Below are 16,615 nucleotides of genomic sequence, written 5' to 3' on the forward strand. Positions count from 1 at the left end.
CGTAAGTAATAGTATCTACAGAATACTGAAACCTGAGCCTTTAGAAGGCCTCACGAAAGTTGAAACTCTGCTGAGAGGTGGATGAGCTGAGTGTGTGAGATGGAAGTGGATCTCTCCTCCATAGCGTACACGGCTGCTGCAGGTCAGGGACATTAACCTAAAGCATTTGCTCTGTCTCTCCCTGTTCTTCACCTACTCCTTCTTTCTTTCCTTATCTCCCCTCTTTCACTAAGTCTTATTCCTTATTCCTTATCTACTCATCTTCAATCACTTCCAAACTGACTGCCTCTCTCTCTCTCTCTCTCTCTCTCTCTCTCTCTCTCTCTCTCTCTCCCTCCCTCCCTCGCTCTCTTTCTTCCTGCTGTATAGAATCTGTTTAATCATTTATAACCCAGCTCGCCCCTTCGGCCCCTTCACTTTTAAAGTGAAGTTTATTTTGGCCTCTTTTTTCACTGCAGGGAGAAAAAAGTCGTAAATAGCTGTGTGTGTGTGTGTGTGTGTGTGTGTGTGTGCATGTGTGTTCTGTTTTTGAAGGTTGTTAAAAACTGTTAGCTTGTTTACCTGACTTGCCAAAGATAGAAAAATGTTGGGTCATGATTTGTGAATACACACACACACACACACACACACACACACACACACACACAGTTGCCCCTACACATCAAAAAGGGAGACTAATAGAGCACAAAATCCAAAAAGCTTTGACACGGTAATAAAAAATCTATGCCCTCACAGGGAAACACACAAGTACACACAGACGCGCACACACACACCTAAACACACAGCACACATAGCTACACACACTTCTAGCACAGCAGATACAGCTTCTCAGTTTCTCAGTATCTCACAATCTCACACAGGAACACATCTTATGAAGTTACAGTCCTTTAGAGAAGACAGAATAAAAAAAAAAACAGAAAAGGAAAACTGTGGATCCTCTCTCGTGTTCTGGATCCTGTGGAGTCTGGCTCAGCTGGTAGATCTCCATAGTTCACACAGTTTTACATAGTTATTGCTCTGTGCTGTCTACACTATTCAAATTCAAAGGTTTTCATAGATCTTTCTGCATTTTCAGAGTAAGAAAATCTCCAAAAAGTTATATTACACATAATAATGTATAAACTTAATGCTTAAAATACAAATAATAAAAAACTGACATTGTTATGCTGCTATAATTTCTACAATGCTGCAATAAATTGTGCTAGCAATATGGGAGGAGAATGTCAGCTCTCTGCCTAGCAGGCCGGCCTAGAAGAGCCATTTCACTTACTGGCTGGCTGAGTGACTAAGTGACTGACTGATTGACGGACCTTGTTAAAACTTGCATGCACAAAAACTGCCTCTTGTTTGCCAAGAAAAGAAATCTTCTCATACTGACGGCCTGAAGACTGAAGAGCAAAGCTAACAAGTATATGTGCTGCTGAGAGGAGATGTAGTCACAGGTTATCTAAAATTGGGTCTCCTTGCTTGATTTACTATTGTAAAGGGAAGTGGTGTGAGGACATGCCGTGGCATTAATGTGTGTGTCTTAAAGTCTGATGTTGGCTCAACATTGCTACCATAGCATTAGCAATTTAAATAATTACATTTAATATAAATATAGATAATTACATTTATTTATTTACAAGCATTTTTAATAAACTTTAATCTCTTGAGACCTTGCATCCTCATATGGGGACATTAAAATTCTGCTTCTCTGCACCATGATACTTCCTTTTTAAAACTTACACGTTGCTTTTTGCAAAAACACCTTTCTGTACAGGACTAGTTTACTTGTTTAGTAAATTTCAGTAAAGAGGCCTGACAGAAAGCTGCTGTCCTAACAACTGACTGAATCCTGGTTAGGCACAGCTCATTTCCACAGTCAATGATATACCAATTATGTTCAAAATTGTGTGTCAGGACGTGATTACTTGATTCCACTGTCTAATTATGCTGCTAATGCTAATAATAATAATCATAATAATAATAATAATCTGACGCATTAAGCTTTTAGGCCTGCTTGTGAAGTCCTAACCAATGTATCTACCTGGAAACCATAGAAAACAAGATCTGATTGGGCGATTTTCCATTTGCTGATTCAACATATCCTTTTTTTGTTTCCAGCCAAACCTTAACAACAGAATAGTTCTGATAAAACAGATAGACATACTAGGACTGTCATCTTTCAAATATGAGAATAATTTTATAAATACTAAGTAAAAATAACATATGTATTAAGCAATTCTCAGAAATCACTACACATTAGGCTTCTACAGGTTAACAATGTGGAGAAGTGTTGGAGTAGAAAAAAATAGAGGTGAAAATAGTGCAGTGTGAATGACTAAAATAAGAGCAAAAATAAATAAATAAATAAAACACTACTGCCAGCCTTTTTTGGATAGTCTGTCTAGTCTGCTAGCCTTTAGCCTGGTGTGTATGTGTGTGTTAATATGCAGCTCTGGGAGTTCTTTGCCCTCAGAAACAAAAATGAGCCCTTTTCAGCCTTGCAAAATGAGCTTAAAGCGCTCATAAACACATTCACCTAGAAACATTACTCATGGTGTTTAAGAGCATCAGGATTGCAATACAGTATTAAATAGAGAAATATGAAATGTTTTGAAATAGCAAAATTTCAAACCACCAGTACAGCTCTCTGTGCCTTTGAGGAAACCACTGTCAATTAGTGTTGGGCGGAATTTTAAAATGTTGGCGGTATCTCAATATGAGGGCGTTTTTTTTTGCAAGATTATGGAGAGTTAAATGTTTCCAATTTCTGTTCTGTGTCTATCCAGTACACTCCTAAGACCATGCACTTGACTTTCTGCTCTCAGGCTTTATCCTTTAAACGTGTGAGATTTGAGCCTGAGTTAGTTGGAACATGGCCTTTGCTGTGGTGTTCAGTCTGTTAGCTAACTTATCTAAGCCTGACTGTCTGGCTACAGGGGTCCAAACACAGCAAGACCGGTCTCATCTCGCCTTTCTGTTACTCCCAACACCAGTCGCTCGACATGGCTCTCTCAGACACAAGCTTTTATCGTCAACACTTGTGTCTGTAGCTCACCAGTTAGTCAACAGCAGCTGTACTGGACTGTACTGACACTAGCTTTTAGTGAGTGGGCAACAGATCCAAAACCAAGGGGAAACCTTGAAATTCAGCTTTCTAGACTTCCATCACCAGTCGCTCAATCTAAGTCATTATCACCCAAATGTTTATGATGATATCAAAATGTGGGCGAAGCAGGGAAATACTGTATATCAACCCTCAAACAACTGGGTTTCTGGGCTCTTTTCTGATTTCTGGGCTATACCATACACCCCTATTGATATGAATACATTATGAGCCCACACACATACACACATATGCTCTGTCTAAATGTGTACATCATTTCCACATGAATAATGCACTGTATTTTACAGTCAACACAGATCTGTCATTCAGTTTGCTTACGTTTGGCAACAAATGTGTGCATGTCATATATTTTATTCATGCAGAAATGATGTACACAATTGAATTAAGTCAGTTTAATGCATGACATTTTCAGTGCAAAAAGAATACACATACACACTCTCACACACAAATACATGCATGCATGCACAAATAAACATATTTACACACGCATAAACAAACACAGATACAGACACAAATGAAAGTGGACTCACACACAGGCATGCTTCACACACGCACACAGTGCTGGTTCGACAGCTGATTACTGTGCTCTGTTTGTTTCTAAAGCTTTGTCCCCTGAGGTCTCAACCCTCGCCATACTCTCAGCAAAGTAGCACAGAGAAAGAGAAAGGCAGAGAAAGACAGAAAGAGAGAAAGAGAGGGGAAAAAAGCATGCAGGATAATACATCTGACTGTAATCCTCCATTAAACTACATTTATACTACACACAGACACAAACACTCTTGTGCATACACACTTCACATTTGCACATGCGCACCACATTCAGATGTTCAGTATATTAGTGCAGAAGTGAAAATACAGATACACACATTTGATCCCCTCTGAAGATGTCCTGTGTTATCTGGCACCAAGACGTTAGCAGCAGTTCTGCCTCAGAGGGTGGCATTAGTGAACTTTAGGCACCCGTGACCCTGTCACCGGCTGTCTTTCCTTGGATTACTTTTGGTCGGTACTGACCACTGAATACTGGGAACACCCCACAAGATGCTCTGACCCAGTTAACAATTTAGCCCTTGTAAAAGTGGCTCCCATCCTTATGCTTGTAACACATCAACTTCACTTACTGCCTGATATGAGAAGAATCTTTCAGTGGTTTATTAAATTGGTTGCATACAAAATGATTCTAACATGCTCGTCTTTTCACAGGTTTCAAATAACTAGTTGGAAGACAGTGTAGACTAGTGCTGGATAGCACTGATAAAATGAATAATCAATACAAGCCCACAATCAGAATCAGACAAAAAGAGCACCAGGCGATTTTTGCTCCTAATACAGGACCAGCAATTATGTAGCTCACATCTCACAGTCTCACGCCATTCAAGATTTTTTATATCCATATATTTTCTATATCTGCTATATTCCACTCAACATGTTAAATAAGTACCACTATCCCAAAGAGAAACGACGAGTTTTATACTATGTAATGTCGTTCAGAAGAAGCTCCACATTTCCACAGCAGTCCAGTGACAGGCCTTTTCTCTGTAACAGTTAGCTGGTTAGCTAGTCATGTTCACCACCTACTTGCACAACCAGTACATAACATACTTAACATCTATGTTTAATTTTTTTGCCCATTTAATCATAAACATTACTTTAACTAAAACTAGTGTAGATATATTCCCTTGGTTAGAAGCCTTTTTGTCCACTAGCATGCAGCTGATTTCTGTTGGCACTAAACTAACACTGTGTATTATTACTCACAAGAGTTTTGGCATTTGCACAGGCATTTGGCCTGTAGAATGTACACATAACGTACCTTTTTCTTAAAAGATCACATCTTTATAATGACTTATACTGACAGTAAATATTACAAGTTATATTACAGGCCTGTATTTCTAGTGGAGGGGTTTGCTAGCCTGTTAGTTTCCATCCTAGTTTGTGTCAAAAGATCCTCCTGTGGTGTGTTTACTAGGATTTTGTAGGTTTTCTGACTGAAGTAAGTTTTCATTCGTACATTCCCTGCTGTTCTGCACCAAGAAACTGTTCTACATACTGTGAAAAACAGGAAACTGAAGATAGCTTTCTGTTACAGCTGTTAAGCCCCCATCTATGTATCTGCAGCACCATTTAAGGTAGAACAGAAGTTTTAACTGACAGAGCCTGGATGCCACATGTAAAGCAACCAAATCAGAATAAAATAAAACTAAAAGCAAACTGCTTAAGAGCAGGAACACAGTACCACAGATCTACAGGTATCTATACTAAAATGCCCACAAAAACAACAGAAGGCCATATCAAATCCAGAATGATGAATATCCACATTTTATAACACAACAAAGCTTTCCAGGCCTGCAACATTAGCTAAACACGCAGTGAGAACTGCGAAGAGTTCTGTGTTAATTTCGGATGATTTCCAGCCCTTTTTAGCAGCTACCCTGCTGAGGTGCCTGTCCCTGTCAGTGAGCTCTAACTTGCCAGTCCTCTTGTTCCTTTTTCCTGAGGCGATTTTTTTTCCTTGTTTACCGCACTGCCGGGAGTTTTCACACAGCTCCCTGTGACACAATAAAAGGTCTCTGCTATTTCTGTGACTGACACTGCTGCAATTCAGGCCCCAGCAGTCTGAGTGCTTTCACAATCTGTTGGAGAAGAACTGCAGCTTTAGGATACGGGTGTTGATTTTAAAATCTCCTTTTCCCACACAAACGCGCTGCTGGTTATCCTTAAATTTAATAGGATGTGCTTATTCCTTTCTTCAGTTGTGAACTGTACCTCAACACAAGGCTCTACTTAAATGTTGGGATTGTCTGATAGGGTGTTTGAATCCGTAGAGGCACAGAGAGAGAGAGACGCAGAAGACAAATGTCAAAATAAAAATCCTCTTATTTTGAACAGTAAGCTGCAAAAACATATTTCACTGTAACGAAGAGAACTATGTCTAAACAGGAAGCAAGGAGCAGCATACACCCGCCAGTTCCATACAAGAAGCAAGAAGAGGCCTTTGGTAGACACTGAATATGGATATTGAATATAGCAGTAAGCTTGAGCAGTTGTCCCAATACTTTTGTCCATATAGCGTATATATATATATATATATATATATATATATATATATATATATCACAAAAAGAACAGCTCGGTCACACGATGCAGTACTGCCTGTTTTTTGCTTAATACTTAAGTAAGGTGTTATTCCATGTATTCCAAGGTGCTTTCTAAGTACATGGAAACATAAGATTTATGTTCCAGAGCCTCTGGGAGTATAATGGAATCAGCGTTTAGAAGTGTTTCTCCTTCCAAATCTCTTGTGAAAAGTGCAGACCTTCAAAAATACTCAGATTTTAAACTGATCTAAAACTGCCGAGCCATAGATAGACAAGCCAATCATTCCTCATCATCTAACAGGTCTACCGGTACTGCACTGATGCTTGCCGTGTATCCAGTTATATGTACCCAGCATGGGCCGTCTTGGCCAACTCAGGCTCAGATTTACCAATATGGGGTCTGGCGAACACTGCTGCGGGGCTGGGTGTGAAATTATTCATGGTGATGCCAAACCAGTATGCTCGCCGATCATACTAAGCACTTTAAATATATTTACTCAACAAAGGGTTTCAGCCAGGAAGCGCTAACATAGGAATCAGCGCTTAATCCAGCGCATTAGTAGCTGCTGCTGCTCTGCTGTCGGCTGTGCACACAATTCATCTCTCTTTTCAAATTTAAAATTCAGCACCAGCACCAGCCCAATTCAGTGGTCATTTCTCAGAGGAGGACAAAAGTGCTACATGTGAGAAAATAGCGTAGTTCTTATCGTTCTCTCATAGTCTCATAATTATTATCCTGAGGCTTACTAACAGACCTACAGTACTGTGTCCTAAGTAATATTGCTAATCAACTTTAACTAATCTAATCAGCATTAGTCACGCTAATTAACATAATGCTTTTTTGTCTGTTTAGCCAGTCAGGCTAGCTTAGTTATTAGCATTCTCTTCAAGCATGGTTCCATAGGCCAAGCTGTGTCACAGCAAGCAAAGTTCAGAGACAAGTGGTAACTGACAGGCTGCTGGCCTGTCTTGACTCAGTAAAAGCTTACAAGCTTTAAATAGCCCATCACCTAGCACAGAGTTTGATGGAGCCTGATGCTAGATCAGCACAGATTGATGTTTCCAGCTTTAAATGTTTGTCATGAAATCAATGATATTGATACAGTAACTGAGATCAGTGGTTTAAAACAATGACTCTTGAAAACATGGACCCCGGGATTTCATTCCCTTCCATTCTATTGAAATAAAGCTAACAGGGTCTGCCATGTTGTGAAATGTGCAACAAGAGTCTCCACAGTAGAGACCAGAGGTGGAGCCAGACTTACTTACTCCAGCCCTCTTCTCCCCGACCAAGCATGTCTTAAACCGCTTTCATTGAGAATACAGCACAGAGGTAGAGCGAACGTTTCCCCTGGATGACCAGTTTGTCCAGTAGGTGTTTCAACAGTAAAAGTGCAGGTCGTGGAAGTTTCACTACAACTCAGCTACTCCTTGTAATGAACAGAAAGAGCGCCATGCAGGGCCTTCCTAAGTGTAACCCCGCCTACTTACGATATAGAAGAACAAGGTGCCAATATTAGCACAGGAAAAAAACTGTTGGAATTATACACTGGAGATGGACATTTCAAGGACAAAAATGAGATGGAAAAAGGGCTGTTTTGTCACTGAAACATATGAGGATGGGTGGAGCTACACGTTACTGCATCCAGCCAGCAGAGGTGTCAATTAGCTTACTTACGTAGAATTCTTTTTTTTAAGACGACTTTTTACTTCTACTCTAACATTTTCACACAATTTTCTGTACTTTCTACTCCTTACATATTAAAATTAGCCTTGTTACTCATATTTCATTTCAGTTTTTTAATTCCGGCTCATCATAGTTAAAAAAAAAAAATCATTTCCAGATAAATTGCACCCTCTGGAAAGTACATTCCATTCAATTTTATTGATAACATGCATCTGAAGCTTACAATGCTTATAGGCAACTACACATCATATTTTCCGCTCCATGAAACACATGTTAATGCTCAGTAGTGCACATAGATGCTCCTTTAATATATTTAATATTATTAAATTGCATTTATTTTCAATGGGCAGATCTGCAGCTAAACAGGCAGCATAGCCTAACATTTTTCAACATTAACATTTGAATATAACATTACAGTCATCACGGCTTTTAGAAAAATGTGTTTTTGGGGAGGTGGGATACTGCACTATAGGCCCCTGTGGTGCCGCCTAAGCGTTTGGTCTTTGTTTTCCATATATTACTTTTACTTTTCTACTTTAAGTAGTTTTAAAACCAGTACTTTTACACTTTTGCATGAATAAAAAGCTTAAGTTGACACTTCCACTTCTATAGAAGTCATTCTAAACCCTAGTATCTACACTTTCACTTGAGTAATGAATGTGATACCTTTTGACAGGTTTGCCAGTCAATAGAGGCACTAGACCTATGGTGGCTTAACTTTTGAGAGATGTTCCCTGTCCATGTTTACCAGTCATTTGTTTTAAATATTAGATGTTGTTATGCTGGACAGAGACTGTTTTGCATGAAGCATCTGGCAAAAACACTGCAGACCTGCTAAATAACAGATGTTTCGGGCTATACGGCAGGGTTAGTGATTTTGTTTTTCCAAGGGAACCAATTTAAGCTGAGAAACACCAGTCACATATAAAATCAGTCCAACTGTATACATAATATCAAACTGAGCTCCTTATTCAGATTCTTCTCAGTCTTCCTAAATCGAATGTGGAGAGCCACCTTAGGACTGTTTCTTTCTATACATCAATCTATTCAATGAGTTGTTACACTCATATCATTAGCAGGCAATGTGCAACAGTGGAGCTGCATTTAAGTCATTTTGGTCCCATCAATCATTTTTCAGATTTTTGCTTCTCTTCTCTGATACAAAACAGGAATGTGTTTATTTCAGCATTATTTTTGGTTATTATTTAATTCACTTCCACTCACATCTACCTGTTTTCCAGGTTGAATGTCTTTCTAACCCTAAAGCTACAACAGTGCTAAAACCAAACCTTTGCTGTGCTATACTATGCTACATGGCTCCTGTAAGCCATTACAGTGCCGTAAACCAGCCAATAAAAGCAGAGCAACAACCTCACTACCACACCATCGCACCATAATTCCAGAGAGCACAGTTCCACTGCTTCACAGCTCAATTCTGGGGGGGGCTTTACATCCCTCTAGTCAATGCCTGGCATTAGATACGGTGCCAACATACGGCTCATGTTTACCTATTCTATTGACAGTACTTTTCTACAGGGACTAGACAAGCTGTGTGTGCATTTGCACAGGTGTCCACAAACATTTTACCATATAGTGTACATTACTAATTGCTGCCCATAAAGATTTGAATTTTAACATAATCTAAAAAACAAACACATATGTGCAGATGTAGACAGATAATGTCTCATTTGCATCTTCTAATATATGTGATGCCCATGCACATATCCCCTGATTGTATACACATCTATACCTCATCCAAAAAAAAAGCAGCACCTCTGGTACTTTTCCTCCCTCTCAGTCTCCATCTATCTCGTTTTCTAGCCTATCTATCTTACACACACATGAACAAACACCAGTGGAGGGTGATATTAGGTTAGCTCTTCAATAATATTACACCCTAATCCCTCTCCTCAGTCTAGATGAAGAGAGCGGCTGGGCAGATGAGACACAGAGAGGTGGGGTACAGGAGTGGAGGCCTGAGGAATGAGGAGAGAATGGGGGATGGAATGCTTCACTTGAAGGAGAAGAGAGAGAGAGAAAGAGATAGAGAGAGATAGAGAATGAGAGGAGGAAAAAGCCGGATTTTTGCCAGAGGCTAACTAAGCTGGCTTCCACTGCATCCTGAATTACTCAGTGTCTCTATATGGCACACACTCATATTGTACATAGAAAGACACACATACCACACATATCCTATATTTCCTCCCCCACACGTGTAGAGAACCACAGGAACAGAGCTAGAAATCCTGCAGACCTTCAAAGCCAGTGAAGCTTCAAAGCCTCTTCAGTATTTGCGGAGACATATAGCGCTATTACCCTGTGTGACAAAAAAAAAAAACCCTGTATGGCCACTGTGGGTTTATTTTTTTCTTTCCCACCCATAATGCAATATGGCCAAGCTTCTGTGACCAAATGACATCACATTTTTCTTTTACAATCATTACACCCAGCATCAATGGTTTTCAAACCAAACATCAGTACAGCCTCAACAAGACCACAGCCATTATATGCCATTTAAGCAGTCTCCACCGAACCCAGCGTAGTCTCCTTGCAGCCTTTGCTCTTACCACTGAACCATCACCATGGTCTATTGTTACCTGCTAATACCAGCAAGCCACCATTAGTACTTAATGCAATTCGCAATGATCTCTAAATGCTTGCGGGAAGCAAATGGCCTGTCAGTTAAGAGTCGGATTTCTCCAAAGATCTTTCATTTTTTTCCTGTTCCTTTCTTTCCCCGTCTCTCACTCTCTCTAATGGAGCCTGTATACTCCGACACCACTGCCCTAAGCACTGCCTTCAGCAGCCTCGCATAACAGACCTTCCAGATAATTGTACCACAGTAAAGGGTTAGCAAAACCATTTTGACCTGATTTGACTCGATCCTCATGACCTTAATAGCCCTCACCTCGTTTCCGCTCTCTCCTCTGGCTTTCCCCACCTCCTCTCCTCCACCCATCCCTCATTTCCATCCCACCCCCTTCCCCCTTCTCCCTGACTTACCAGTGACGGTGATGAGCATAGGGGCCACCAGTGGACGGTTGTTGTCCAGTTTGCGGCTGAGACGGATCTCTCCGCTAGTGTGATTCAGCAACAGTAGGTGGAGATCGTTGCCACGCTCGATGGTGTAGTACAGCCGGTCAGTCACATCCGGGTCATGGGCTGGAACGCGTCCAATGACTCCGCTTGGGAACGTGTTGGAACGGTTTGACACAAAGTTGTTGAATATGATCTGGAAGTCCTGCATTTCAGGCTTGTTGTCATTTTGATCAACAAGTCGAATCCGCACGGTGGCTCGGCTTACGAGGGGCGCTGACGTGGCCTGCACTACAATGACGTACTCGTTGCGTGTCTCGTAGTCCAGGTCAATCAGAGATGTGAGCTCTCCAGAAAAGATGTCCATTTGGAAGATTTCCGGAATGTTACCTTCCACAATCTGGTACATGATCTGGGCGTTAGGGCCTTCGTCCGGATCAGTCGCAGTGATCTGAGCTACGACGGAGCCGACAGCACTGTTCTCTTTCACTTGAACCTCGAAGTCATCGGCAGGGAACACGGGAGCATTATCGTTAACGTCCATCACGCTGACCTGGATGTGCACGGGTGTGCGCTGAGGTGGAACACCCCGATCAACGGCGAACGCTGTTAGCTCATAGAATGGAACGCTCTCGCGGTCCAGGCGACGCACTGTCCGCACTATTCCAGATGTAGGCTCAATTGTGAAATCTCCGTCCCCGTCTTCTCCGTTCTGGAAGGTATACTGCACTCGGCCGTTAGCGTGAGCATCACGATCAGTGGCAGAGATCTGCAGAACGCTGGTAAAGGGTGGGGCATCCTCACTGACTCCACCTTGATAACGTGGGCTGAGGAACTGTGGCGCGTTGTCATTCACATCATTCACGTTGACCTCCACGTACGTGGTGTCAGACTTTTGTGGAATTCCATTGTCGCGAGCAGTGATGGCGAGAGTGTATGTCATCTGGTCCTCATAGTCTAGCTCAGCCTGGAGTGTGATGGCGCCTGTTGCAGGGTCGATGCGGAACTGTGGAATGTTGTCCTCTAGGAAATAGGTGATGCGGGCGTTCTCTCCTACGTCTTCATCAGAGGCGCTGATCACCACCACAGTGCTTCCGGGGGGCCTGTCCTCATTCACGCTTATGGAGTAATGAGCACTTTGGAACACAGGCCGATGTGTGTTGGCATCTGTGATATTCACATGGACCTGACACGTATCATGAAGGGTTCTATCAGAGGCAGTGACCGTTAGCACGTAGCGGCGCTCCTGTTTGTAGTCAAGTGGCAGCGCCAGGGAAAGAAGGCCAGCTCCACTAGCTGTGCTGATAGCGAAGCGGTTGCGTGTGTTACCACCAGTGATCTGGTAGGTCACAGCACTGTTCACATCACGGTCGACTGCTGTTACGCTAACAACACTCGTACCGACTGCTGCATCCTCATTCAGCCGAACAAAGTACTCCTTCTGCAGGAACTCCGGACGGTTATCATTGACATCCATCACAGTGATTGTAACACTGGCCGTGGCCGAAAGAGGTGGTGCACCATAATCCCTGGCCTCAACCCCAAAGAAATAGTGCTCCACTGATTCTCGATCAAGCTCTGAACTCACTGTGACCCAACCAGTAGCGGCGTTAATGACAAAAGGTGTGTCTGTGCCAGTTCCTGTCAACCTATACTCCAAACGTGCATTATCGCCATTGTCAGTGTCAATGGCCTGTATGTGCAGTATGGAATGACCAATGGGCGCACTCTCAAGCACGGTAGCTTGGAAGGGCGTGGATACAAAGATAGGCGGATTGTCGTTGACGTCTGTGACTTGGACACTCACTATTCCAGTGTTGTTAGAAAGAGGTGGGCGGCCGTTGTCTTGAGCCCGCAGCCGTAAGGTGTACTCTCGCTCAGTCTCAAAGTCCAGTGGTGCCACTACCTGGATTTCTCCAGTCACGCTATCAATGGCAAACTGCCCTCGGCTGTTCCCACTGATGATGTTGTAGTGCACAGCAGCATTGCCATCCTTATCGTCATCAGAAGCACTGACACGCAGGATTTCAGAGTGAGGTCGTACGTCTTCTCGAACTGCCACCACATAGCGTTTCTGGCTGAATTGTGGAACATTGTCGTTCTCGTCTAAGACTGTTATGTGAACGCTCACAGTAGCTGACCGTGGGCCCGGCTCCCGCCCTTGGTCACTCGCCTCCACTTGAAGTGTATAGCGCTCATTCACCTCTCGGTCAACGATACCCCGCGTGGTGATCAGGCCTGATCGTGGGTCAATTTCAAAGGCAGAGCGTGCAGCAGCTACACTTTCCCCAATGAACCGGTAACGGATGTTGGCATTCGCTGGGGAGTCGAGATCGGTTGCACGCAGCTGCAAGATGGGATACCCCTCTTCCACATTTTCCCGAATTGTCTCGCGATACTCAGTCTGTTCAAAAATGGGAGAGTGATCATTCCTGTCAGCGACCGTGATTGCCACCATAGTGGTTCCGGACAGACGTGGCGAGCCGTGATCTGTGGCTGTCACTCTGAAGTAATGCAAGTCCATGTGCTCTCTGTCCAGAATATGTGTGGTTGTGATTAGGGCAGTTATTGGATCGATATGGAAGTAATCCATGGACCTGCTGTTCATTAAAGGGGCCATGCTGTAGCTGAGTCTGCCTGCCTCCCCAGCGTCTGGGTCCTCCGCTGTCATTGATATGACTGATGTACCGGGAGGCTGGTTTTCTGCCACCTGAATTTGGTAGTTATACTGAGGGAAATGGGGGTGTCGATTAGCGGCTCTACGGGAACGTCCAACAGGAGGGACACCTGTCTGCTCTTCAGAGTATTCATCGCCCTCGCTCCCTTTTCCTTCATTACTTTCATTCTCTGTTTGTTTCATGCTTTGAGTGTCAACATTCATTTGTGTGCTGTCTACCCAGCCTCTGCTGCGTTTTGAGTCATCCTGACTCGCCTGTGTTCCCTTGATTTCCTGCCAGTCTTTGTTCTCGTCTCCTCTCTCTCCCTCACTATCGGCCTCTCTCTCTGCCTGTGAGGTGCCTCCACCTTGACCTTTTCCTCCCTCTCTCAGTAAATTTGTGCCTGCCTCAGACGCCTCTCCCTTTGTGTTTACTGCAATCACCCACACTCCCTTTTTCTCGCTCTGTCCTTCTCCCTCTCCAGCCTGCCTGTTACCCTTCCCCCTGCTCTTCTCGTTCTCCCTCCCCACTCCTGCCACCTCTCCCTCCCTCCCCTCTGGCCCCTCGGCCCCCAGCTGCTCCTCACGCTGACTGACAGACTCAGCTAGTAGCAACACCCCTTTACCGGATTTTAATTGAGGCCGCGTGGCTCCCCCGCTGGCGGCTGAGCTGTTGCCGGTGCTGCTGTCAGCACACGCTGGGCGTGGATTCTCCACTGGGACGGAACCCCGTAGTGCATGAACACGTGGCCCCTGCAACGTTACCTCTCGTGGGTTCCCCTCATCCTCAGTTAGAACACCTTGTGTTTCATTTACTTCCTTGCTGCTGTTGACCTTATTGTTGTTGTTGTTGTTGTTGTTACCATTCCACACAAACACACTCTTAACCGAGTGGCTGACACAGGGAGCTGTCCATTGAGCGTGTGGTGCTGACTCTCTCTGTGCGCCGTGCTTGTTGTTACCCCAAGGCACAAGACTCCCTTCCTGAGCGCGTGAGTCACCGGATCGTTTGGTGAAGTTTAGCTCAACCGAGAACTGCGTGCACGGCCCGGTGTGAGTAACGGTGCCGGTACCGAGTGAGTCAGAGAGATAGATCTCCCCGCGCGAGTGGTCAGACAGGCACGTAACCAGTTTAGATGCATAATAATTAGGTACTCCCTCTTCTGCGCGAGGAGATTTTGGGTTGCCACGTTGTGATGATCCATGCACTATGAAAGTAGCGGAGCCGGTTGCACGCGCCTCGCCTTGTTTCAAACCACGTGCACGCGTTCGGCCATACGTTCCACTCTTTTTGCAGAAATGCGCGTTCACGTTGGTTACATTATTGCAAGACGAAGGTAAACTGTTGTGACAGCACGCGCTGCTTTTGCGCTTTACGGTCCTTCTCGAGCAAACCGCGCGTGCTACACTTACGGACCGCTTCAGAGAGGTTCCGGACGGATCGGAGCTGACCGCGTGCGTGCCAGTGACCTCGCTAATCCGGTGTGACTCCACACAGCTGTTCGCGCTTACAGAAAGGTGCTCGCGATCCACACACCTCAAGGTATTCCCAGCGGTCGCATTTAAAGACCCTTCGCAGCCCCCTCTGTTGGGATCGATAGCACTGAGGAGGCCCGAGGAGGGACCGGCCGCGCTCCTTTTGTCCACTTTCTTGGCGTGCAAAACGCCGCCAGACGCATTTGAATAATAATGAGAGCAGTCTTTCGAGAGAAACCGCGCGTGCACGTTGCCAGCTGTTAAGTCATGTCTCGCGCGGCACGGGCCGTGCTCGGGCCCGGTTCTCCAGTTGTCTAGGCGGGGGTCAGAACCCGTGTGGTCCCGTCCCCGGTCTCTGCCTCGTGCATGGACCCGCCCGGTGTTGCGCGAGCGCGCTCTAGTCCTTTGTACGGCCCTCTTGTTGCCGTTCTGAAGAGGGGGAGCCGCGAGGAAAGGGGAGAAAACAACGCCCTTCCGTGCGCCGCCAGCGCTTCCCCCCGCGAGCCGCTGCTGGGAACCGTGTCTGCTCCGCGGCGCCGGTTCTGATGTTTGTAAAAGCTCACAGTCCACCGGATGAGAGCTCACCGTGCCTGCCGCTGCTCCGGAGCGCGAGCCCGGCTTGGCGGTCTCGGTTTCTAATCCCGCTCCGTTAATCCACGCTAATGTCCGTGCAGGGCGGGTGTCCAACTCGCCCCCAGCCAGAGCCCCCGGTCCCGTTGCCTCGGCGTGGAGCTGGCTGACGCTGCGCGTGTCTCCGGGGGCTGGGTGGGAGCGCGAGGCGCGGCGGCACGGCCCCGCCGCCCTGCCCGGGACAACGGCGAACAAAGAGCAGAGGAGAAGGTGTAGCAGCAGCGACGACGGTGAGCTCAAGCCCAGCAGCAGTGCAGCCATTAGTGTAGTGAGCTCCTTTCTCTCCTCCCTCGCGCTCTCTCTCTCTCTCTCTCTCTCTCCTACTCTCCCCCTCTGACTCTCTCTTCCTCTCTCTCCCGACGCCGGCTAGGTCGCCAGCTCCTCCGCCACCGACCGACTCCTTCCGCCGTGCTCCCCGCTCTCTCCGTGCTCCCGAGCAGCTCGCATTTACTCTCGGTGTCGGGCAGAGCTCGCGCTAGCAGCGGCGGCACGGGCGCAGCATCCTCCTCCCTCACTCACATCCAACATGGCTCACAGCGGAACCCGGTGCTACTAGCGTTCCTCCCCCCTCTGCTCCCTTCCTTCTCCCCTCCTCTCTCTCTCTCGCTCTCTCTCTCTCTCTCTCTCTCACTCACTCACTCTCTCTCTCTCTCTCTCTCTCTCTCTCTCTCTCACTCACTCACTCTCGCTCACCATACACGGATTAGCACTCTCTCTCTTTTCCTCTGTATACCCCTCTCTCTCTCTCTCTCTCTCTCTCTCTCTCTCACACACACACTCACACACTAATGAGCAGAATAGTCCATTCCAGTGAGCGCGCGGGGCTGTTCCCAGCCGCCATATCCTACACTAGAAACGTAAGAGAATCAGGATATGAACTCATGTAATAAAGCACGTGTAATAAAAGGCTCAGGGCAACT

General features: G+C 45.4%; 1 protein-coding gene across 3 annotated transcripts in view; it reads right to left on the reverse strand.

Moving 5' to 3' along the window:
• The window catches only part of celsr3 (cadherin, EGF LAG seven-pass G-type receptor 3), an 85,042-nt gene extending 68,791 nt beyond the window's left edge, over positions 1-16,251 (reverse strand). For all 3 annotated transcript variants that reach the window (XM_072681553.1, XM_072681554.1, XM_072681552.1), the window contains exon 1: positions 10,901-16,251. In XM_072681553.1, coding sequence (XP_072537654.1) covers positions 10,901-15,956 — 5,056 coding nt within the window. In that variant the 5' untranslated portion in view covers positions 15,957-16,251. The remainder of the gene's footprint in view (positions 1-10,900) is intronic.
• Positions 16,252-16,615: the final 364 nt, after the last annotated feature.

Source organism: Salminus brasiliensis, chromosome 6 (genome assembly GCF_030463535.1).
Source record: "Salminus brasiliensis chromosome 6, fSalBra1.hap2, whole genome shotgun sequence".
Lineage (NCBI taxonomy): Eukaryota > Metazoa > Chordata > Actinopteri > Characiformes > Bryconidae > Salminus > Salminus brasiliensis.